We start from the raw sequence: 24,733 nt of genomic DNA, 5'->3' as shown, positions 1-24,733 counted from the left end.
TCATCCCGCCCTCGCCCTCTTCCATAGAGTCCATAATACTGTTGTATTTATCTGTGTCTCTTTTGATGTCTCGCCTAAAGGGTTATCTTTACTGATTAACTAAATACCATATATATGTGTTAGTATACTGTACTGGTGTTTTTCTTTCTGGCTTACTTCACTCTGTATAATAGGCTCTAGTTTCATCCACCTCATTAGAACTGATTCGAATGTATTCTTTTTAATGGCTGAGTAACATTCCATTGTGTATATCTACCACAGCTTCCTTATCCATTCGTCTGCTGATGGGCATCTAGGCTGCTTCCATGTCCTGGCTATTATAAACAGAGCTGCGATGAACATTGGGGTACACGTGTCTCTTTCAAGTCTGGTTTCCTCAGTGGGTATGCCCAGCAGTGGGATTGCTGGGTCATATGGCAGTTCTATTTCCAGCTTTTTGAGGAATCTCCACACTGTTCTCCATAGTGGCTGTACTAGTTTGCATTGCCATCAACAGTGTAAGAGGGTTCCCTTTTCTCCACTCCATTTTAAAATTTGACATTTGGTTTTTATTGCTGAGTTGCAAGAATTCTTTATATATGTATTATATATATATTTTCTGGAAACAAATCCCTCATCAGTTGTATAATTTGAAAATCTTTTCTCTCATTGGGGTACATGTGCCTTTTTCAATTTTTGTTTCCTGAAGGTATATGTGTAGGAGTGGGATTGCTGGGTTTTGAATAAAAACTAGGGTAGTTTTATTCCTAGTTTTTTAAGGAATTTCCATACCATCTTTCATAGTGGCTGTATCAGTTTATATTCCCACCAGCAATGCGAGAGTGTTTCCTTTTCTCCAAGCCCTCACCAGCATTTATTGTTTGTAGACTTTTTAATGATGGCCATTCTGATTGGTATGAGGTAGTATCTCATTGTAGTTTTGATTTGCATTTTTCTAATAATGAGAGAAGTTGAGCATCTTTTCATGTGCTTGTTAGTCATCTGTATATCTTCTTTGGAGAAATTTCTCTTCAGGTTTTTTTCATACTTTTTGATTGGGTTGTTTGCTTTTCTGGTGTTGGGTTGTATGAGCTGCTTGTGTATCTTGGAAATTAATTTTTTGTTAGTTATTTCCTTTGCTATTATTTTCTCCCATTCTGAGGGGTATTTTTTCATCTTGTTTGTAGTTTCTTTTGCTGTACAAAAGCTTTTAAGTTTAATTAGTTTATTTTTATTTTTGTTTTTATTTCCATTACTCTAGGGGGTGGACCATAGAAGATCTTCCTTTGATTTATATCGAGACCCTGGTTTTGGTATCAAGGTGATTGTGGTCTTGTAGAATGAGTTTGGAAGTGTTCCTTCCTCTGCAAGTTTTTGGAAGAGTTTCATAAAAATAGGTATTAGCACTTCTCTAAATGTTTGATAGAATTCCCCTGAGAAGCCATCTGGCCCTGGGCTTTTGTACTTTGGGAGATTTTTTTGATCATGTTTCTATTTCAGTGTTTGTAATTGGGTTATTCATAATTTGTATTTCTTCCTGGTTCAGTCTGAGAAGGTTGACCTTTTCTAAGAATCTGTCCATTTCCTTCAGGTTGTCCATTTTATTAACATATAGTTGCTCATAATATTCTCTTATGATCCTTTGTATTTCTGTGTTTTCTGTTGTAATTTCTTTTTCATTTCTAATTTTACTGATTTGATTTTTTGGAGAAAACTTTTGAGTCTTGTGGATGGCAAGGAGATCAAATCAGTCAATCCTAAAGGAAATCAATCCTGAATATTCATCAGAAGGACTGATGCTGAAACTGAAGCTCCAATATTTTGGCCACCTGATGTGAAGAGCTGACTCATTAGAAAAGACCCCAATGCTGGGAAAGATTGAAGACAGGAGGAAGGAGGGGACGACAGAGGATGAGATGCATGGATGGCATCACTGACTCAATGGACGTGAGTTTGAGTAAACTCTGGGGGCTGGCGATGGACAGAGTGGCCTGGTGTGCTGCAGTCCATGGGGTCACAAATAGTCAGACATGAATGAGTGACTGAACAGCAAAAAATGATCCTATTGGGCTTCCCAGGTGGCTCAGTGGCAAAGAATCTGCCTTCAAATGAAGGAGATACAAGCAACGTGGGTTTGATCCCTCGGTCAGGAAGATCTTCCAGAGGAGAGCATGGCAACCCACTTTAGCATTCTTGACCCAGTACTCTTGCCTGGGGAATCCCATGGACAGAGGAGCCTAGCTGGCCACAGTTCCACCAGATTCCAAAGAGTCAAACATGACTGATGTGATCCAGCATGCATGCATGCATGATCCATTGCTGTTTCTTAATTGTTTTGGGTTTACTTTCTTTAGGTTTTTTTCTTGTCTTGTGTTTCCTGCCTAGAGAAGTTCCCTTAGCATATGGTGCCAACCTGGTTGGGTGGTGCTGAATTCTCTTAGCTTTTGTTTGTCTGGAAAGCTTTTGATTTCTCCATCAAATCTGAAGAAGAGTCTTGCTCAATAGATTATTCTTGGTTGTAGGTTCTTCCCTTTCATCACTGTAAATATACAACTTTTGCATTGTAGACTTTTTGTTGAGAAATCAGCTGATAGTCTGATGGGAATTCCCTTGTATGTTATTTGTTGTTTTTCCCTTGTTGCTTTTAATATTTTATCTGTCTTTATTTTTTGTTAGTTTGATTACTATGTGTCCTGGAGTGTTCCTCCTTGGGTTTATCCTGCTTGGGACTCTCTGGACTTGGTTGACTATTTCCTTTCTCATGTTTGGGAAGTTTTCAGCTATTATCTCTTCAAATGTTTTCTCAGGTCCCTCCTCTCTCTCTTCTCCTTCTGGGACCCCTATAATGTCAATGTTGGTGCATTTAATGTTGTCCCAGAAGTGTCTTAGGCTGTCTTCATTTCTTTTCATTCTTTTCTGTATATTCTGTTCTGCAGCAGTGATTTCCACCTTTCTGTCCCCCAGCTCATTTATTCATTCTTCTGCCTCAGTTATTCTGCTATTGATTTCTTCTAGTGTATTATTCATCTCTGTTTGTCCTTTTAGTTCTTGTAGGCCTTTGGTAAACATTTCTTGCATCTTCTCAGTCTTTGCCTCCATTCTTTTCCCGACATCCTGTATCATCTTCACTATCATTATTCTGAATTCTTTTTCTGGAAGGTTGCCTATCTCCATTTCATTTAGTTGTTTTTCTGGGATTTTACTTGTCTCTTCATTTGTGACATAACTTTGTGATTTTTCATCATGATTAACTTTCTGTAATATGATTTTTGTTTTAGCCACTGTGAGACTGTGCTTCTTCTTGCTTCTTTTGTCTGCCCTCTGATGGATGAGGTAAAGAGGCTTGTGTAAACTTCTTGATGGGAGGGACTGGTGAAGGGAAAAACTGGGTCTTGCTCTGGTGGGAAGGGCCTTGCTCAGTAGAGCTTTTACCTGATTATCTGCTGATGGGTGGGGTTGGACTCCCTCCCTGGTAGTTGTTTGGCCATGACAAATAACATGTGGTCTATGGGCTCTAAGGTAGGGTTAACGGTGAACTCCAAGAGGGTTTACACCTAGGGGGCACTTCCAATGCCCCTGTTCCTCTGGTGAGCTCCTGTCAACCCATGCCTCCACAGAAGGCCCTCCAACACTACCAGCTAGTTTTGGTTCAGTCTCCTGTGGGGTCACTGCTCCTTCCTCTGGATCTTGGTGCATGCAGAATTTTGTTTGTGCCCTCCAAGACTGGGTCTCTGTTCCCTGTAAGTCCTATAATCAAATCCTGCTGGCTCTCAAGGCCAGATTCTTTGGCAATTCCCAATCTCTTTGTCAGATCCCCAGGCTGGGAAGCCTGACATGGGGTTCACCCCATGGGTCTTACACAGTAAGTCAGACAAAATGAGACATCAGAGAAATTGATGCAAATGAAGGAACAAGATAAAAACATATAAGAACAACTAAATGAAGATGAGATAGGCAATCTACCTGGAATAGAACTGAGATCTCAAAAAAAGAAGGAAGGCACAGAACTTGTTTGGTATTATTGTTCTCCAGTCTCTGGGTCACTCACCCAGCAGGTATGGGATTTGATTTTATCATGGTTGCACCCCTCCTACTGTCTTGCTACAGCTTCTTCTTTGTCTTTGGATGTGGAGTATCTTTTTTTGGTGGATTCCAGCATCCTCCTGTCAATGGTTGTTCAACAGCTAGTTGCAATTTTGGTGCTCTCACAGGAGATGAGTGCATGTCCTTCTACTCCACCATCTTGAACCAGAACTTCATTTATTCTTATATTGATTCCTTTTAGTGTATTTTTCATTTCAGATATTGTATTGTTCATCTCTGTCTTTTCTTTAAATCTTCTCTTTGTTAAACATTTCTTGTATCATCTTGATTTGTGCCTTCATTCTTTTTCTGAGAGCTCAGTTCTTTTCCAGGTAGATTCCCTATCTCACCTTCATTTAGTTGTTCTTATGTGTTTTTATCTTGTTCCTTCATTTGCATCAGTTTTTCTGTCATCTCATTTTGTCTAACTTACTGTGTTTGTGGTCTCTTTTTACAGGTGTAAGATTGTAGTTCCTGTTACTTCTGGTGTCTTCTCCATGTCTTTGACCCAATGGTTAGCCACAGCCAGCCCCCACCTCCCTAGCAGACCATACAAAACCCCTAGGCAGGTCTAGCCCAGGTTCCTATGGAGGTTTGCTTTGTGCTGGGTCTAGTGCATGTGAGACCTTGTGCACCCTCCAAGAGTGGAGTCCCCAGCCCTTTGGAGTTTTTATTCTCAAGTTCTTCTGGCCTCCAAGGCTAAATATCCTGGTGATTCTTCCTCTTGATTCCAGACTCTCAGAGTGTCTTACAGGGTTACTTTTATGTGGGAACATCTTTGTCTAGTCTGTGTAGCTTTAATATTTTTAGTGCAAGGGCTGTTTTTAGTATAGATGTCTGTCATCTCTTTCCTTAGTGTATGCTGGCCATTATGTTGATGTGATTGATGTTGTGGTGACCAGAGACTGCACTCGATATTGAGTAAGGCCTTGTCTTTGCTCTGTGGCTGGCAATGCCCTGTCAGAGGTAGTATTTGCTCCCTAGTTGATGGAGTAGTGGTCCCCAGATTTGTTTCTTTGCTGTATTTCTGATCTGTGGTGGGAGGCAGGCAGAATTAGAGCACTCCCACGGAGAGAAAAGCTACTGTGCATTCCTCCTCTGGAACTGTTCACCTATTGGGTGTACTCTGTTGTGTCACGTTTCACCTGTTGTGTAGGGTCTCAGATTATACTGTTGTTGGCACCGCTCTCAGCCCCAACTTAACCATGGTAATTAGCCCTGGTGTCTCTCAGGCGTTGTTTTCAACAGTCCACCAGTATAGGTCCACTGAAGTCAGGCCCCAGGATTGTAGTAATCATGGACCTATACTCTGTGGGTGCAATGGTGCCAGCTCAGACTCAATACTGGCCAAATGGGACATAGATGTTCCCATAGAATCAACAGCTGCTAAAGCTAGATCCATCTTGGCTGCAGGAACACTCATTGTCTGTTCAGGTTTTCTGTAGGCACTGAATTTACAAAGTAGTGTCAATTAATGGTTTGTGCAGCTATGAAGAAAGATTTCCTCCTTTCTTCTTTAGTGCCATGGCCCTTGGGGCTCAGCTGTGGTTTTGAATCCATCTCTTTGTGTGGATTACTGCACAAGGGTCTGCTCCTGAGCACAAGAGTCCACCTGGAGAGGAGGAGGTGCAGAGAAAAGGTAGTAGATGGAGTCTCGGGAGCCCAAGTGGGAACAGTGGAGTCTCAGGAGCCCAGGTGGGAACAGTGGAGTGTCAGTAGCCCAGGTGGGAACAGATCATGCAGGGGAACCAGCAAATGAGGGTGTGAGAGAACTGGCAGTCGCAAGTGTGACAGAGCTGACCCCAGTGGGAAGGGGTTTTGTGAGGGAGCCAGTGGACAGCAGTGCAAGAGAGACAGCCTTGGCAGAGCCCTTCCTAGTGCTTGGGGAGGTAGGGGTCAGGCCACAGAAAGGGAGGATGAATGGCAGCCCCACCACTTGTGCATCACTCAACAGTGGTGCTTGACGTCTACGGTGGTCTGTGTTTCCTCCACAAGCATTTTTCAGTTGCAAATTTCCTCACTCCCATCCACTCAGGTTGTCTACTTACAGCCAGCAACTGTCTACTTCTCTCAACCCCACATTCCAGCACCCAGCCCCTGTCCACACCAGCGAACGCAGGTATCAGTCTAGGGAACTATCTATCTGTGTAGGTTTCACTCTGTCCTGCTTGCCACAGATCAGTTGCTGCCCTCTCCTCTTTAACCCCTGAAATTTTCCTTCTATACCGATCTCCCTGCCAGTGAGGGGGTTTCCCTGGATGCAGGAGCCTCTCCTCTCCTTCAGCTAGGAGAGATAAACACCACATCCTCCTACTTCTCCACCATCTTGGCAGATTGAGTCCCCAGTTTCAGCTCCAGAACCCCACTTTGCTGAAAGTAAGCCTCTAGCCTCTTGGTTAGCCTCTGGGGCAAGATGCCACTCCACTGTACCTCTGAGTAGGTACAGAAGTGAGCCTTCTACCTGGTGGGATTTACTTTTTATTTCTCTTTCAACATTCTCAACCTATGGAGAAAGTCTCAGTTGTTATTACTATGTCTTTTACCCACCCAACTTTCTTGAGGTATATTGGTATACAAAAAACTGCACATACTTAATATAAACAATTTGATGAACTTCAAAATATTTATGTACTCATGTTATCATCAAAATAATCAACGTAATAAATGTATCCACTAGCCCCATTTCTTTGTGTCCCTGTATGTATGTGTGTGTGTATGTGTGTGTGTGTGTTTGTGTATGTAATTCAATCTCCTTATTTGTTATCAGTCTCTGCAGACTTTCTATTTCTTCTTGATTCATTCTTGGTAAGTTATAACTTACTAGGAATTTATTCATTTATTCTAAGTTTTCCAATTTGTTGAAGTCCAATTATCAATAATAGTCCCTCATAATATTTTTTATTTCTGTGACTTCAGTTGTAGTGCCTCCTCTTTCATTTCTCATTTTATTTGAGTCACTTTTCTTTTAGTTTAGGTAAAAGTTTGTAAGTTTCATTTTTAAAAAAAAACAACTCTTAATTTTGTCAATTTCTTTCTATTGATTTTTTAGTCTCTATTCTATTTATTTCTGTTCTAATTATTATTTAACTGTAATTATTATTTTCTTTACTTTGCTAACTTGTGCTTAGTTTGTTGTCCTTTCTTTTTTCTAGTTCATTGAGGTGTAAACCCAGGTCATTTGAGATTTTTCTTCTTTTTAAAAATGTGGTATTATCATTATAAATTTCCCCATTAGTACTGCTTTTACTATACCCCATAAATTTTGGTATATTTGCTTTAATTTTTCTCATTGTATTTTCTAGTTTCTTGTTTGATTTCTTTGACCCAATGATTATTGAAGAGTGTGTTCATTTCCATTTGTTTGTGAATTTTGTGGTTTCTTTTTGTTATTGACTTCTGATTTTTTTTATTGTGTTCAGAAAAGCTATTCATAATGATTTCAATCTTCTTACAATTAATATTTGGTTTGTGATCTTTTCTAGAGAATGTTCCATGTGTGCTTTAAAAGAATATGTATTCTGTTGCTATTGAATGGAATTATCTTTAAGTCAGTTAGCTTCCATTTGGTCTAGAACATTGCTCAAGTTTGCTGTTTCCTTATATATTTTCTGCGTTCGAGACCTATTCAGTGTTGAAAGTGGGGTAGTAAAGCCTTCTAACACTATTGAATTGATGTCTATTTCTCCCTTCAGATATGTTAATTAAAAATATATTAGGTGCTTTGATGCTGGATATATACATATTTATAAGTATGTCATCCTGAGTTGACCTTTTCAAAATTTCTCTTTTTTAAATAAAAATTGTACTTAAGGTGTACAGCATGGTGATTTGGTACACATATACACAGTGAAATAATCGGTCAAGCATGATATCATGATATCACATAGTTACCACATGTTGGGGGTGCAATCAATGCACTTGGAGTTTACTCTTTTAGCAAATTTCCAGCATTCAATACAGTATTGACAATCATCATCATGCAATACACAAAATCTCTAGACTTATTCATACTATGTAATGCAACTTTGTACCCTGTGACCAATATCATTCCATTTCATTTACCATACCACCTCTGTTAACCATTGTTTTAACTCTCAGCTTCTATGTATTGGGCTTTTAAAGTTCTACATATAAGTGAGACCATGTAGTTTTTTCTTTCTGTGTCTGGCTTATTTCACCTAGTATAACATCTTTCAGGTTCATCCATGTTGTTGCAAATGGCAGGCTATATATCTATATCTATAGATACATATAATGATATATATCACATAAATTGATCCTTTATTATGTAATGACTTTCTTTGTCTGTTGTGACACTTTTTATTTAAACTTTATTTTGTCTAAACATAACCATCCTTGCCTTCTGTCTTTTGATTACCATTTGTATGCAGTATCTTCTTATCCATTCCTTCATTTTCATCCTATTTATGTCCTTAAATCTAAGTTGAATCTCTCATAGACAGCATATTACTGGACCTTTTTATCCATTCAGCCACTTTATATCTTCTGATTGGTGAATTTAATCCATTTCTATTTTGATTTTTTTTGATTCAACATAAAATATATGTAAGAGAAGGGAAGAATATAGTCATACTATCAAGACAGTTAAAGATAGAGCCTAAAACAGATATAAAATTTGAAATAGCTTTGTTTGTTGTTTTATCTTAAAAATTCATAGAAAGTTTGCAGTTTACTTTATAACAAAGATGTGCCTGTATTAATGCTTGATGTCTTAACTTTGAGGAAAATCAATGTTGCACAAAAAATAGTAAGTTGATTGTGTGGCTCTCACTACTGCTATGTACACTAATTTGAAAATAAGCTACATTTTACCTAAGAATTATTCAATCCATTTTAGTCTTGTCACCATCAGCAGCATAAATTAATCCTTTACTACATTTATTTCTATGGTATTTGCTCTGTACATTGACATATTTTTGCACTTTTCAGGGAAATCTAAATTTCAAACAAAATATTTTGTACTAAGATTTCTTTTAACTTAGCTTTTTAAAAAGTGCTATATGTTTATTTATGATAACATAATTAAACTACAGAAGTGTATTAAATAGAAAATAGAGGCTGATCAACATCATAATTGTTCTTCAAGGAGGTAACATTGATATATAGACCTGAAGAATCAAATTATATTTTAAAGGTGTTAAAGAAAGTTGCTTCTCCTGTCTTTTTTCAAATTAGGGAATCTATAATTTATATTTTAATATTACTATGACAAATTTTAGGGAGAGGTCAACTTTGCCAGGGTTTCAGAATTCAAACACATTTCCGTGGCGTCTCTGTCAGGTCAAGTTCTGGGATTGTTTTTTACAAAATTTCATAAATGATTGGTTCAGATTTTTTGAATATTCTTTCAGCTCAGTATTAAATAGTTTATAGGAATAGAGAGGGCAACAAGAAAAGAAAAACTGACTCAGAAATGTTTTCTTTAAGTAAATTTTGATCTACACTATGAATTAATTCTTCTTAAAATGGCATACATTTAAATATTTCAATACAAATAACACAGCAATTTTTATGTTTCTCAGTTGTTACCCAAACTACTTTTGGTAGTGTACTGAAGAGACCAACAGCATTCACAATAATAGATCACTTTGTTGCACTTTCTGTTGTGAGTCTTTACCTCTGTAGCAGAGATAAAATGCATGCAAGATATAACACAGTGCATTAGAATCAGATTATTTTGTTTGAAATTTTAGCTCCATCACAAATAGGGCTTCCCTGGTAGCTCAGTTGGTTAAGAATCCACTTGCAATGTGGGAGACGTAGGTTCAATCCCTGGGTTGGGAAGATTCCCTGGAGATGGGAACAGCTACCCACTCTAGCTGGAGAAGGAAATGGCAACACACTCCAGTATTCTTGCCTGGGGAATCCCATGGACAGAGAAGCCTGGCAGGCTGCAATCCATGGGGTTGCAAAGAGTTGGACACAACTGAGTGACTTTCACTTTCTTTCACTGATGGTCACTGTACATATCCCTTTTGTCATCAGTAAAATATCAATAATAATGCTATTGTCACTTCTGAAATGTAATAATCCACATTATAGCACTGAACATATTGTCTCAAAGGGATTATGAATTCAATAATGGTTGTTTTGATTTTAGTATTTTATTATTGATCATATGGATGAAAGAGACAAAACAATACATTCTTTAGAGTGATTTGAAAATGTTATGAAAATTCCCAAATAAATATTATTTCTTGAAAAATGAAAATTAATTTTAGCTGGTTATCTGGATCCTGAAAATAACACTCGAAAAAAGAAAAGAAAAAAAATACAATAATCTAGCTAACAGTTAGGCTTTCCCAATGGCTTAATGGGTGAAGAATCTGCCTGCAATGCAGAGACAAGGGCTCAGTCCTTGGGTTGGAAAGACCCCCTGGAGGAGGAAAATGGCAACCCATTCCAGTATTCTTGAGCCTTAAAAATCCCATGGACAGAGGAGCCTGGTGGGCTACAGTCCAAAGAGTTGCAAAGAGTTGGACATAACTGAGTGATTAAAGCATGCACAGCTAATAGAAATTGATAGATCTCTCTTAACAACTGAAATGTGACAGCCTCAACCTGATGGGCTGCCATCTATGGGGTGGCACAGAGTCGGACACAACTGAAGCGACTTAGCAGCAAGACAAGTGACTGGTTAGGCATAAGAAACATGAATAATTCCTAGGAAACAATAAATATTATTTTAATCAGGTGAATAAAACAATGAAACATTCTTTTCTTCAGTGTGGAAAAGATATACATGTAACAATGGAGCAGAATCAAATTAGTCAGTGCTGTGATAAAAGTATACATGGAATGACATCACAGGCCAGAAGTAGTGATCCTCTATGACTGAAGTGCAGTACACTTTGGAGAATGTGGAGGGAAATGAGATAGGATGGATGGTGGTAGCCGGATACTGGAAGTTCTTGAATACCAAACTAGAGTGTTGAAACTTAAATTTGTGACAAGCCATGAATAACTGTTGAGCAGGACTTTTACATCCTTTGAAATGCTGTTATCTGGACAGCTCTATGAAATGAGAACTGGGAAGACAGGAAATTAGAGTTAGGGGTTGGAAAACCTCAGAACAGCATATAAAGACTTCAAATTTTGCAAAGTTGATGCCTTGGGTCTTGACTATTTCAAAATATCAGTAATCTCAATATTATTTCAAAAGTCTTATCATACAGATATTAGTTAAATGAGCATGTGCTTTAAATGATTATTCTTAAAAAGAATAACAATAAGAATTCTTAATGTTTATAGAAAACTACTACAAATAACTAAGCTTTTTACCAATATCAAAAACATACGTTTTTAAGAGGAAAATTTAAGGAAATAGAAAAAATATGGGTATATATTTACTTTTGACTTTACAAAAATTATTTTTATAGACAAATATCCAGAATTCACTTACTAGATACCTGTTGAGTACATGTTGAAGCATCTTTGAACTGTATGTAATAGTGACGAAATTTAAAGCACAAGGAGCTTTAAATAAATAAAGGCCATATACATGGGCATAACGGCACCATCTCCTGATTTAGAAACAGACAGTTGTCTTGAACTATTTGTTGTAAAGTGATTTATTCTTGAAAGTAGTTTCTGTTTTAGCTGACAAATTTTACAGACGATAATTGTTAAGACAGAAATTGTCTGTCTTAATGCAAGATTAAAAATAAAATTAAACACAACTCTCAAAGATTAGAAAAACAGGAGAAAAGTATTTCTAAGATAGATTGATAATAAGAGATAGATAGCTTCCCTGGTGGCTCAGACGGTAAAGTGTTTGCCTGCAATGCGAGAGACCTGGGTTTGATCCTTGGGTTGGGAAGAGTCCCTGGAGTAGGAAATGGCAACCCACTGCAGTATGTTTGCCTGGAAAAGTCCATGGATGGAGAAGCCTGGTAGGCGACAGTCCATGGGATTGCAAAGAGTCAGACATGACTGAGCCACTTCACTTCACTTCAAGAGATAGATACATGCAATTTCAAATTGTATTAGAAGGAAAAGATGATTCCCCCGAAGTCATATCTTTTTATATTTCTTATTTTATTATTAATAAAAATAACAATAAAGAATTCTTAGATCCCAGGTTATTTTAAAAGATTCTTAAAGTATTAACTGGCAACTACCTCTATAATTTGAGAATTTTTTAAATGCTGGACAAAATATTAAAAAATGGCAATATTACATCATGGAGCCTGTAGTTTTAGGTGGTATATAAAAGTGCACCTAGGAATTTTATATCTAAAAGTTAAACTTTTACAGTAAAGATATACCAGCATAAAATCTATGAAATTAATTGGTAAACACTGATAATAAGTTATTATAAATGCAATTTATAATAAATAGCATGAGTTCACACAAAAGAGGTTCTATCACTTTTCTTATCTTTTCATAAAAGAGTGATGGGTATGATAGTGTGTAAGAGAGTAAGAATCAACTATAATTTATCTTGCGTTAATATAATTTTTCATTCTGCTTTATTTGACAGCCATCAAAGAATTAGGCAAAGAAAGTATAGATAATATTACTTATCTATGCTAACACAATGAGCTAGGAAGTATTTTTCAAATTACAAGTAATGACTCAGTGAATTTTGAAATCAATTTCGTAGGTCAAGATCTGCATTAAAAAAGTAATAAAAAAGATAAAACCATAGTAATAAAAAAGAAAATATGAGCTAGGAATAAGTATTATTTCATATTATTTTATTTTAATTATGTGTGTCCAGAGTTGAGATATAAAGTTCATTGTTGTTGTTCAGTTGCTAAGTTATGTCTGACTTTTTGTGACTCCATAGACTGTAAGCCTGCCTCGCTCCTCTGTCCATGGGATTTCCCAGGCAAGAATACTGTAGTGGGTTGCTATTTCCTTCTCCAGGGGATCTTTCTGACCCAGGGATCAGGCCCACATCTCCTGCATTGGCAGGCAGATTCTTTACCACTGAGCGACCAGGAACGCCCATAAAATTGATAAGAATACAAATTGTAGCTGAAAATGCTTGAAAAACCAGATCTAAAGAGTCACACTCAGAAAAAGACGTTGTCAATGTATCAGTGTAAACCTGAGATGGAATTCCACAGGAGGGTCCACTGGGTTCAGCCCTGGGTGCAGGGATATTTTATTATCTTGTCTATGTCCCAGGTAATGAAAAGTAGAACATATTTAAGTTGCTGATCATGTCTAATGCACCCGTGTGTGCTCAGTCATGTCTGACTCTGCAATCCTATGGACTGTACGCCACCAAGACTCCTCTGTCCAAGGGATTCTCAGGCAAGAATACTGGAGGGGGTTGCCATTTCCTCCTCTTGGGGATTATGCTGATGCAGGGGTTGAAACTGCATCTCCTGCATTGGCAGGCAGATTCTTTTACCACTGCCACTAGGGAAGCCTGACCATATCTAACAGGGAGATGGTAAAGTACCAGAACCTTCAAATAGAGAACTTCAGTAATTCAAATGCAGTACTTTTTTCGTTTTGGTTACATATTGGGAAAGCCATGAGAGTTGTTCCTTTTTGATTACCTAAAAATTAGGCAGGGTTTTATAGGATTTAAAACTGTGTCAGTAAAATTTTTTAGGTATTTAAAGGTAGTGTCTAATTTACTATGTATTAGTAAAAGTGAAAAGCAAATGTATATAAAATTTTACATTAAAATATTTTCTAGAACATGTATTTGGAATCATAAGCAATTATATTCTAATCTCAATATCATATACTATATATTATTATCAGGGAGGTTAAAATAAGAGAATTCAATCTCTTATTACTTCTAAGTTGCTATGAAATATAATCTTAGATATGAGTGATTTCACAATTAAATTGTGATTGATATTGCTCTCATGGATGTTTATTCAAATAAAAAATATTTTTTCCTTGGTTGAACAAATATAGGTACTAACATAAGCCAGTGTATAGTTTTCCTTTGCTATTTTGATATAAAGTTTTTATTGAAGTATCACGATACCTCAATGGAGATTCTTTTTACTGTACATCTTTTCCTTCACTTTCTTGGAGGTAAATTATTAGAAAACAACTTTCATTTGTGGAGCCATGTCAACAATAAAATTATGATTTCATTCCGGTCCAGCACACTAAAATAAACAAATTATTTACTCCACTTACCTTGCTACGTGATTAATTACAGGAGCAAAATTGGTTGGCCCATACAGTTGCACAGATTTCAGACTCCTATAATAAGCTTCCATGACACCATCAATGCCATCACAGTAGGGGTTTTGAGGGTTCCCATTCTGTAGAAAGTTACAGCAAAAACAGGCAAAGAATGAATAATGTCTATAAAAATCAATTAAAATAGAGAAGAATACAAGTTGATATCCATAAAGCTTTTTTCAAAGAAAACTCAGTTATATATTTATAACAGCAAATAATAATAATAAACTGAGTAATCAACAATAGATTATATCAATATTAAATAGATTGTGATATGCGGTAATGTGCAATCATTAAAAATGGATACTTTTCAACTAAATGGCAGGAGAAAATTCTAAATAATCTTGAGAAGTTGAATATTACAACATTTTATGATTAATATTGTCTTATACACAGACCTATGAACATATAGAGAACATATAAAAATCTGAAAAGAAGGAAACAAAATATTAATAGTGGCTACCTCTGAGTGGTTATATAATTGTTAATTTTTATTTCATTGTTTAGATTATTCCGTATTTTCCAAGCTCTCTGCAATGATGTGTATCAAAATCAGGAAAAATACTATCAATTCAAATAGTTTTACTATATGGAAGTAAAAATGTAAAATATCTGCCACTTGCACATTTTCAGGCCAAAACTGATAAGCCGAAATAAAGAAGGGATCAAAGGGAATGTAATTTGGTGAGAGTAGCATCAAGACAAGGTAACGTGAAAAGAATCAGAGAAACTTGTTCATATTGTTCAGTGGAATTGGAGCTTGCCACAGGAGTTCTTGGGCTTTCTTAGTGGTCAGCGATAAAGAATCCTTCTGCAATGCAGGAGATGTAAGAGAAGCGGGTTGATCTCTGGGTCGGGAAGATCCCCTGGAGGAGGGCATGGCAACCTCCTTCAGTATTCTTGCCTGAAGAATCCCATAGACATAGGAGCCTGGCAGGCTACAGTCCATGGGGTTGCAAAGCGTCGGACATGACTGAAGTGACTTAGCATGCATAGCACAACACAGGAGCTCTTATTCAGCAAATAGAATCTAGAAGGGCAGCTGGAGACTTAGTCCAGCTTTCTCACACTCTGAATGCTCTGTTATTAGGCTTAATTCTCTGAATCCAGATTCCACAAATAACACAAATAAGGTATTGTTATCTATTGCTATTTAGCATACCATTCCAAAAGGTAGTGGCTTAAAACAGTAGGCATTTATTATCCCATATATTTTTTAGACAGGTGATTTTTGCTCTGGATCTCTCAAGAGCTTACGGTCAAGAAGCTGACCTGGGCTGCAGTCATTTGAAAGCATGACCAGAGTTGGACAATCTGCTTCTAAGAATGCTCACCTGTATGGTTTGCTGGTAATAAGCTAAAGGAACTTTGCATAGGCCTGCTTGAGTATCCCAACAACATGGTGGCTAACTTCTCCAAAATGAGAGAGAGTAAGGAGGAAGCTCCAATAAGCCCAAAAACTAATCTTATAAGTTGCAGACCATTACTTTTACTTTCATCTACTTTTTAGAAATGAGTCACTAAGTGTAGCCTACATTCAAGGGAGGAAGAATTCAGCTCCACCTCTGGAAGGGGGTAATAAAAAAAAAAAATGTAGTTATGTTTTTAAAACACTAGGGACAGTAACCAAAGTCACTCAGTTGTGTCTGGCTCTTTGCAACCCCATGGAATATACAGTCCATGGAATTCTCTAGGCCAGGATACTGGAGTGGATAACCTTTCCCTTCTCTAAGGGATCTTTTCAACCCAGGTATCGAACCCAGGTATCCCACATTGCAGGTGGATTCTTTACCAACTGAGCTATCAGGGAAGCCCAACTAAACATAGTCTCTATGCTTAAACATAATTTTGGGCATGTATATTTTTTATCTGAACAATCAAAGTGTGAAAGTGTTAGCTGCTCGGTCATGTCTGACTCTTTGTGACCCCATGGACTGTAGCTTCTGTCCATGGAATTCTCCAGGCAAGAATACTGGAGTGGGTTGCCATTTCCTTCTCAAGAGCATCTTTCCAACCCAGGGGCTGAACACAGGTTTCCTGCATTGCAGGCACAGTTTTTACCATCTGAGCCATCAGGAAACCACCACTATGTAACGATATTACAAAATCCTAAGCATTTTGAAAGACTGAGGATCTTAGTGAACTAAGCCAAATGTTACCAAAATGACTTCAATTTTGTCACCTGTGAAAGAATAATTTATAACCACCTTGTCCTTTAAATTTTGTCTTCTCCTTCAAAATTTATTAATTAACCCTCATGTAACTTTTAAAACATAAAAGTAATAAAACAACTATTTATATTATAAAATTGACTATACAAATGAAATTAAAACATGAAGGTTTAATATTTAGCACAAAACAGTAATTGGTTGGTTTTGATGTTAATCTGAGCTGACCTTTAATTAACTTCCTTTAAATATAAGTTTAGGTTGTTCTTCTGCTTGATAAAGTATAAAGCTAGTTAAAATTAAAACTCAGTACTGATTTTGGGTATATAAAATATATTATTTATCTGCCTTAAGGGAACAATTACAAACCAGGATAGTTCTGAGTTACTTTTTGATCAGCATTTGAACATCTTGACTGGGACAGGATTTATATTCCTGTAAAACTATGTATTTCCTTTATTCCTCTGGAAATAACAAGGTACCATTTTCCCCACCATTTTATTTATGCTGATAGAATGATTTTCTAAATCTTTAAAAAATTTATTTCTTAAAATAATTACATGGGGAATTGTTTATTAAGGAAGAGGGCAGAAGATTTTCTTTTAAGGTCTGTGGCCATGTGCTTATTAGAAATATTTCCTCCTAATATTTCCTTTACACTATTGTATCTTTAGTTCAGTTCAGTTCAGTCACTCAGTCGTGTCCGACTCTTTGTGACCCCATGGACTGAAGCACGCCAGGCGTCCCTGTCCACCTACTTCCAGAGCTTACTCATACTCATGTCCATTGAGTCAGTGATGCCATCCAACCATCTCATCCTCTGTCTTCCTCTTCTCCTCTCGCCTTCAATCTTTCCCAGCATCAGGGTCTTTTCCAATGAGTCAGTTCTTCGCATCAGGTGGCCAAAGGATTGGAGTTTCAGCTTCAGCATCAGTCCTTCCATGAATATTTAGGACTGATTTCCTTGAGAATTGACTGCTTGGATCTCCTTGCCGTTCAAGGGACTCTCAAGAGTTTTCTCCAGCACCACATCCAAAAGCATCAAGTCTTCAGCACTCAGCTTTCTTTATAGTCCAACTCACACATCCATATATGACTACTGGAAAAACCATAGCCTTGACTAGACGGACCTTTGTTGGCAAAGTAATGTCTCTGCTTTTTAATATGCTGTCTAGGTTGGTCATAGCTTTTCTTCCAAGGAGCAAGCATCTTTTGAATTCATGGCTGCAGTCACCATCTGCAGTGATTTTGGAGCCCAAAATAATAAAGTCTCAATGATCACTGTTTCCATTGTTTCCCCATCTATTTGCCATGAAGTGATGGGATCAGATGCCATGATCTTAGTTTTCTGAATGCTGAGCTTAAAGCCAACTTTTTCACTCTCTTCTTTAACTTTCATTAAGAGGCTCTTTAGTTCTTCTTCACTTTCTGCCTTAAGGGTGGTGTCATCTGCATATGTTGAGGTTATTGATATTTCTCCCAGCAACCTTGATTCCAACTTGTGCTTCATCCAGCCTGGCATTTCTCATGATGTACTCTGCATATAAGTTAAATAAGCAGGGTGACAATATACAGCATTCACATACTCCTTTCCTGATTTGGAACCAGTCTGTTGTTCTATGTCCAGTTTTAACTGTTGCTTCTTGACCTGCATACAGGTTTCTCAGGAGGCAGGTAAGGTGATCTGGTATTCTCCTCTCTTTAAGAATTTTCCACAGTTTGTTGTGATCCACACAGTCAAAAGCTTTGGTGTAGTCAATAAAGCAGAAGTAGATGTTTTTTCTGGAACTCTCTTGCTTTTTCGATGATCCAATGGATGTTGGCAATTTGATCTCTGGTTCCTCTGCCTTTTCTAAATCCAGCTTGAACATCCAGAAGTTTCTGGTTCACATACTGTTGAAAACTTCAGTATCTCCAGGTACAGTGTAATGAGTATTTGTATCTTCAGGTACAGTGTAATGAGTCATCAAGTATCATTGTGAGCCATGGCATTCCACAATCAAAAGTGCTAAAGTGGTAATATGGGGATATTTTCCCTATCTTTTTCCACAATACCTATTCCTAAACATATTTCAAATAAAAAGCTGGGGTTTACCTTAGATCCTTTTGATTGATTAAAGCTCAATTTCAACATTTGTGCCAGCCTCAAACTCACCAATTAGGGATTTAAAATTTTTGTTAAAGAGCTCCTGTAGGGAAAGAGAAATTGGCTATGATGGCAATGGTCAGGCTCTTTTGCCCCAGGACCTCTTGCTCTTGCCTCATATTTCATAAACAATGACTTTCCATGGTCATGTAACATCTGAGATCACTTATAGCACTGTGCCTGCGTGTCATGATGTACTCGTTTGGTCATGGGCCACTTTTTTTCTGTAAACGTATATAAGCTCCACCTGAAAAGCCCTTGCAGCTGTGTTATGGCTCTGTCTGCTGGTCAGTCATCAGAGAACACAGCATGGCTGCATTATGGCTGCCGCGCCAGCCATTAGAGAATAAACATGTCTGCAGTTCCTATGGCTCCTTGAATCTTTTTCCAGCTTCCTCATTTGCACCTTACCTACCCTGGGTTTAGTGAACAGTGTGAATCTTGCTATCTGAAAGATTATTTGACTTCAGTGTGATAAACATATTAATAATTGTTAATATATATATCGCATATTCTTACCATGGAAATATGAGGGTTTGGTAACATTAGGTAGTACACTAATTGCCAGATTGACATGGACTGAAGTTTTTCTATTTGCCATTTTCAGCATCTACAGTTTTATACTGCAGTTATTTAGGATGAAGTTAACACGAAAATTAAATGGAGTACTATCTCTCTGAAGACTTACTTAATCTTTGTCTGTTTTATTCAAGAAAAAAGTGCTTTGAAAAAAGTTAAAGTCATATAATTATTAAGTAAAATTAAAGACGAGGCATTATCATCATCACTTTCACCAATTTTAGAAACTATTTTTCATAAATTTAGAGTGTGACCTTCTATAAATATTTGAGTTCGGTTCAAAGAATCATTTAAGATGCAAATAATAAAAAGTCTCTCCTTTGCATAGGTTTGATTGTAAGGAATGAATATGGGGTCAGGAAAAGTAGAAAAGGAGAGAGTTAGAGAACAAAAGGAAAAAAATCATACAAAAAGGCGAGGAAAAACTTGTGGAAGGAAAATTAATATCATTTAGTTTAGCATAATTATTTTTTTTATTATTCCTTTCTTAAGCTTTAAAATAGTCAGGACCTTTTTCCTGAGGCACACAAGACATAGGATCACATGAGTGATTTTCGTGGTCTTATAAGTTTCTGGGAAAATTTAATCCTCTAGGACACAACAAGATCCCAACAGATATTCGTTTTTTATATGACATTGGGGGTGGTGGCATATGGGCTATTTCACAGAAGAAAATTAAAACCTCCAGTAACCTTTCCCAAAATGGGGGTGATGGAACAGAAAAATCAAGAATACATATGGGAAAAAAATTAAAATACAACTTTTAAAATATATTAAAGAAGATAAAGTCTAATCATATAGGAGCTTCTGGAAGTGTGTGTGTAAGCGTGTGTGTGTAAGCGTGTGTGTGTGTACATAATGGGGTTTATAAAGGTCATATCTAAGTGAAAGTGAAGTCACTCAGTCATGTCCGACTCTTAGCGACCCCATGGGCTGTAGCCTACCTGGCTCCTCCGTCCATGGGATTTTCCAGGCAAGAGTACTGGAGTGGGGTGCCATTGCATATCTAAGAGGTGGTATTATTATAGATGCTTTTATAAAATATGGTTTAGTAGTGGTTAAGAACAAAGATTCTGTAATAAGACTGACCTGGGCTCAAGTCCTGTCTTCTGGAAACCTGATTAAATTCTGTGACTCTGGGCTAAATTATACAACCCCTGGGGGTACCCTTTTCACTGTATTTAATATGAGTGGCTCTTGATAGTAGTGTGATGTGTCACTCATCTCATGACATACCTATCAGACAAGAATTTTATGAAGATTGTACAAGAAATGACCATAAAGTACCTGGCTTGATACTCAGTAATTACTTAGTAAATAATTGAATTATTGTTTATTTTTCTATTCTTCTTGCAGAACTCAAAAAGAAATCCCACACATTATTTTTGTAACAAGAATAAAAGCAACAAAAAATACCTACAAAAATATTGGGCACAATATTTTTGGGGACAGAAGACTTTAATTTCACAATATATAGGGTACAGCAGGGAGGCATTTCTAATAGGAAAATTTAAACTCTTTCCAAAATGATATCTAACCATTCCCACAGTTTTTCCCATTATTTTTATCAAAAAAATGCAAGTGAGAATAAGGCTGATTGGGCCTATAAGTACTATCTGTGTGAAGTTTGTTTTAAAGGTAGAATACAGTACATTGCTTATTTGTAATCATACAATAGGAGTGGATTCATGTAAATTAAACATTAAATAGATAAATATTTGAGTCACATCTACTCCATTATATTGAAACCATAGTTAATTATACCTATAATTATTGCTTTACATTTGAAAAATAATAATTCTACCAATAACTGATCCTTTATATTTGAAAAGAAATGACATTTTGGAAGATGGAAGAATAAGGATAGTTACTCATTCTTTGATACCCCTCCCCTTGAGAGGTGAAGGTTACTTCCACTACCTTGAAACTGGGCTGAACTTAGTGACTTGCTTGACAAAAGAGAATGTAGGAGAAATAACTTTCTGAGACTTCTAAGTCCTTGAAGTTTCTTCCCTAGCCTTTTAGAATACCCACTCTGAGAAAGCTGATTGCTGTGTAAGAAATATGACTACCTTGAGACCACTACACTGTGATGAAACCCACGAAACCACATGGACAAACTGTATGTAGAAAGAAGGAAAGATGCCTAGAGAATCCAGGTATTTCAGCCATCCTAGCTGTAGGCATTAGATATGAGCAAATGAGACATCTTAGCGGATGTACTACTAGTACAAGAGATATGTACTAGTTCCAGGAGATATGACATGAAGAAAACTGAGGAATCCAACCAACAGTCAGAATGGAACAGATATATGGCTGCAGTAGAACAATTCCAGCCATCTCTAGCCAATCAAGGCATCCCAGGTGTGGCCCCAGGTATCTTGAACAAACGTACCATTCTCCTTGTATCATGCTCAAATTCTTGACCCACAAATCATGAATATAATGGAAGGTGTTATGTAGCAACAGAAAACCAGAATAGGTTTTAAATCATATGCACTTTAGGTAGATTTGTTGCTAATCTATGTCTTTTTTCCCATTAATATCACACTCTTAAAATCAATCATTCACTAAAACTGAGCTGACTGTATAGTCATAAGAAGTTGCTACATGAGTAATTAAAGCATAAGCAGTGAACCTTTGAAAAGATCCAAAATATTATTTTTTTTAAAAATATCAATTATTTCTATGTATTCTTACCAAAGCAAACTCATGAGATATCCTTCCATCTGGAGGCAGTTTTGCACCAAAACCTAAAGCTGGGAACATTTTATCACTGTCATAATCTTGAACAATTTCTCCCACTGCTTTCAGTGCCATACCATAGGCATTCAGCTGATAAGGATTCATGTAGTGGAGAGAAGTGGGCTGGGCAGGGTTGCCTGATGACAGAAAAAAAATTAAAACATGAGAGATCAAGCTAAAGGTATAATTTTTAGACATTTTTCTTGATATCTATTTCAGATTGAAATATCAATAATGTTTTTCTGCCTACATTCATAATGTGTTAAATAGTGGGTTGGCCAAAAAGTTTATTCAGGTTTTTACATAACATTTTATGGAAAAATCAAGCAGACCTTTGGTCAACCCAATAGTTTCTTTTGGACAGACAATGACATAGAGATATTTATTAAATTAGATCAGACAGGTAGGAAATTTCCCAAAGATATTCAGACTTTTTTCAAAAATTATTTTTCATTGTCAATGCCATAGGCTATTCTTGAGTTTTAGCCCCAGAAGCATAAAAATAATTTTGTTGATCATATTTTATTGTAATCTTTATTTAAAAGAAACAAACTATGTGCCTTTAGCTTGACTCCTTATGCCTGTAATCAAAGGACCCAACTGATGTTAATAGGCTTCAACAATTATAAGCCTTCTTAAAGTTGTATCACAAACATAAATTGAATATGTGAGACCTATCCCAATTTAATCACTTGAAAAGAGAAGAACATGGTGATTTTCAAATTTATGCTAAAAATCTGAATCTGAAAAATTATTCAGTTTCTAACTAGACATTAAATTAGGAGTAAAAAGGCCCAAAGTCAAGTCTTTCCATCTGTAGGACAACTAACTATAAAATTCCTGTTAGAAATCCTACTACAATGTTTACTGAGAAGACAAACTAAGATTATATGTGTGAAAGTGATTAAAAATTATAAAGCACCATAGAAATGTAAGAGAAGGAAATGGCAACCCATTCCAGAATTCTTGCCTGGAAAATTCCATGGACAGAGGAGCCTGGTGGGCTATAGCACATGCGGTCTCAAAGAGTCGTGACTAAACAAATAGAAATGTAAAGTTTAACTACTCCTGTTATTATTGTCTGAGTCATCCACAAACGTAGGATGTCTCACTTGAATAAAGATGAATTTGACAAAGAAAGCAATATATGCGTCACGACTCAAACACAGAGATTCAGATTCAGTTGCCCTAATTACCAGCACAAAGGCAGCCTGAAAGTCCCTTTGGTTTCTTAAGTGAAAATGGAAATTAAATGGGACTTGTAGCAGTTCATAAAGCTCCCTTCTACATTAAAACATTGCCCAAAGAAGGAAACCAGCAAAGCATAGTTCTTTTTTGTTAAGGAAAAAGTAATAGCAAGCACTTGAGATCCAGAGAGAAACAAAGTAAAGCTCTTTATTTTATAATGCATATAACAATACCCAGAACATTTTTGGTTTAAAGATAATTCATCGTGTAAGTGCATATATATTTACAAGGGTTATCAGCATTCAAGGGCCACATGACAAAATTATTGTTTTAAAAGTGTCTTATGATCAAGATGGGCCCTAATGTTTCCTTCAGCTTGACTAACTTTAGAAAGATATCTCCTGACTATAGGCCCTTGACCTCTTCTTAGAGCAGTTACTTTAGAAAACCTGGAATTGTGAATTCTTTCTCTGTTCCTTTGAAGTATAAATCTTCTACAGTTCAGGAATGTCTTTCTCAGGGACCTGAGAGTCATTCCTTTGAAATGTAATAATCAAGAAAAATATCACCTCTGTTGCTTAGTCTCTATGGGAGAGTAGGAGACTAACTTCAATACCTGCTAATTAGTAAACACAGAAGGCTTCCCCATGGCTTAGTGGTAAGGAATCTGCCTGCAAAGCAAGAAACCAGGAGACTGGGGTTTGATCCCTGGATCCTTGGGTCAGAAAAATCCCCTGGAAGAGGAAATGGCAACTGATTCCAGAATTCTTGCCTGAAAAATCCCATGGGCAGAGAACCTGGCAGGTTACAGTCCAAAGGGTTGCAAAGAGCTGGTTGCGACTGAGCATGCAGTAAACACAGATGGCTTAATCAAACAGACTAGTTTCGCCTCCAGTATCTCTCAATACCTTTCCACTAGTTCACAACAGCACTTTTCATCTTTTGTTTTGGAGGAAAAGAGTTCAATTTATTTCTTCCATTGCTGTAGCTTTGGTCTCTATTGCAAAAATCCTGAGCAGTCTTCCCTGTCTGTTTAACTTACCTAGTGCAATTTTTGACAGCTCTTTCTAAAGCAGAGATTTTTGTCTCTTCTTCAAAGACGTACTGGAACCACAGATAAATAATGCCTCTACTTGCCTAAGGGATTATTTAACCCAACTCTCAAATATAATAAGAGTTGTTACCCAACGGTTGCAATACACAACTAATTCTATTTCTCTAAGAGAACCACAACTTAAAAGCACTACTAATACCCCAGCATATCTAAACACTTTGGCCTATCATGCATAGCAGAGCCCAATTGTACTCATTCAAAGATGTTCCCTATATCTTTCTAGCATCTTCACCCAGACCAATCTCTTCACTGTATCACTAATGCTATCTTTCTTTCCATCTCTACCACTCAGTTTGCCACCCAATCCTGAAATTCACTTTCTCCTCCTACAGTTTATGTCTCACACACATGAGATGACCTTCCTTATTTATTCTAGCCTTTATTGTCTTTCCTCTTCTACTCTTATGCTTTTGTGCTCTCCACCACAGAATCTGGCAACTTCTTGAAACTGGGACCATAGTTGTACCACCTCCATATCAGCAGCAATGCACATGGAAAAGTGAACTTGTAGTAAGTTAATAACATTGAGTTATCAGCTAATAACAA

The 24,733-nt window shown here is 36.9% G+C and overlaps 1 protein-coding gene across 5 annotated transcripts in view; it reads right to left on the bottom strand.

The window, feature by feature from the left end:
- Positions 1–24,733, bottom strand: part of CPNE8 (copine 8) — a 268,048-nt gene that overhangs the window by 32,223 nt on the left and 211,092 nt on the right. For all 5 annotated transcript variants that reach the window (XM_081483375.1, XM_081483374.1, XM_081483379.1 and 2 more), the window contains 2 exons: positions 21,841–22,022; positions 14,200–14,327 (listed from right to left, as the gene is read on the bottom strand). In XM_081483375.1, the coding sequence (XP_081339501.1) occupies positions 14,200–14,327; positions 21,841–22,022 (310 nt within the window). The remainder of the gene's footprint in view (positions 1–14,199; positions 14,328–21,840; positions 22,023–24,733) is intronic.

Source organism: Giraffa tippelskirchi, chromosome 4 (genome assembly GCF_054371585.1).
Source record: "Giraffa tippelskirchi isolate mGirTip1 chromosome 4, T2T-mGirTip1v1.2.pri, whole genome shotgun sequence".
NCBI classification, from domain to species: Eukaryota; Metazoa; Chordata; class Mammalia; order Artiodactyla; family Giraffidae; genus Giraffa; species Giraffa tippelskirchi.
The sequence above is the reverse complement of the archived record's forward strand: the minus strand, read 5'-3'. Positions and strand labels throughout refer to the sequence as shown.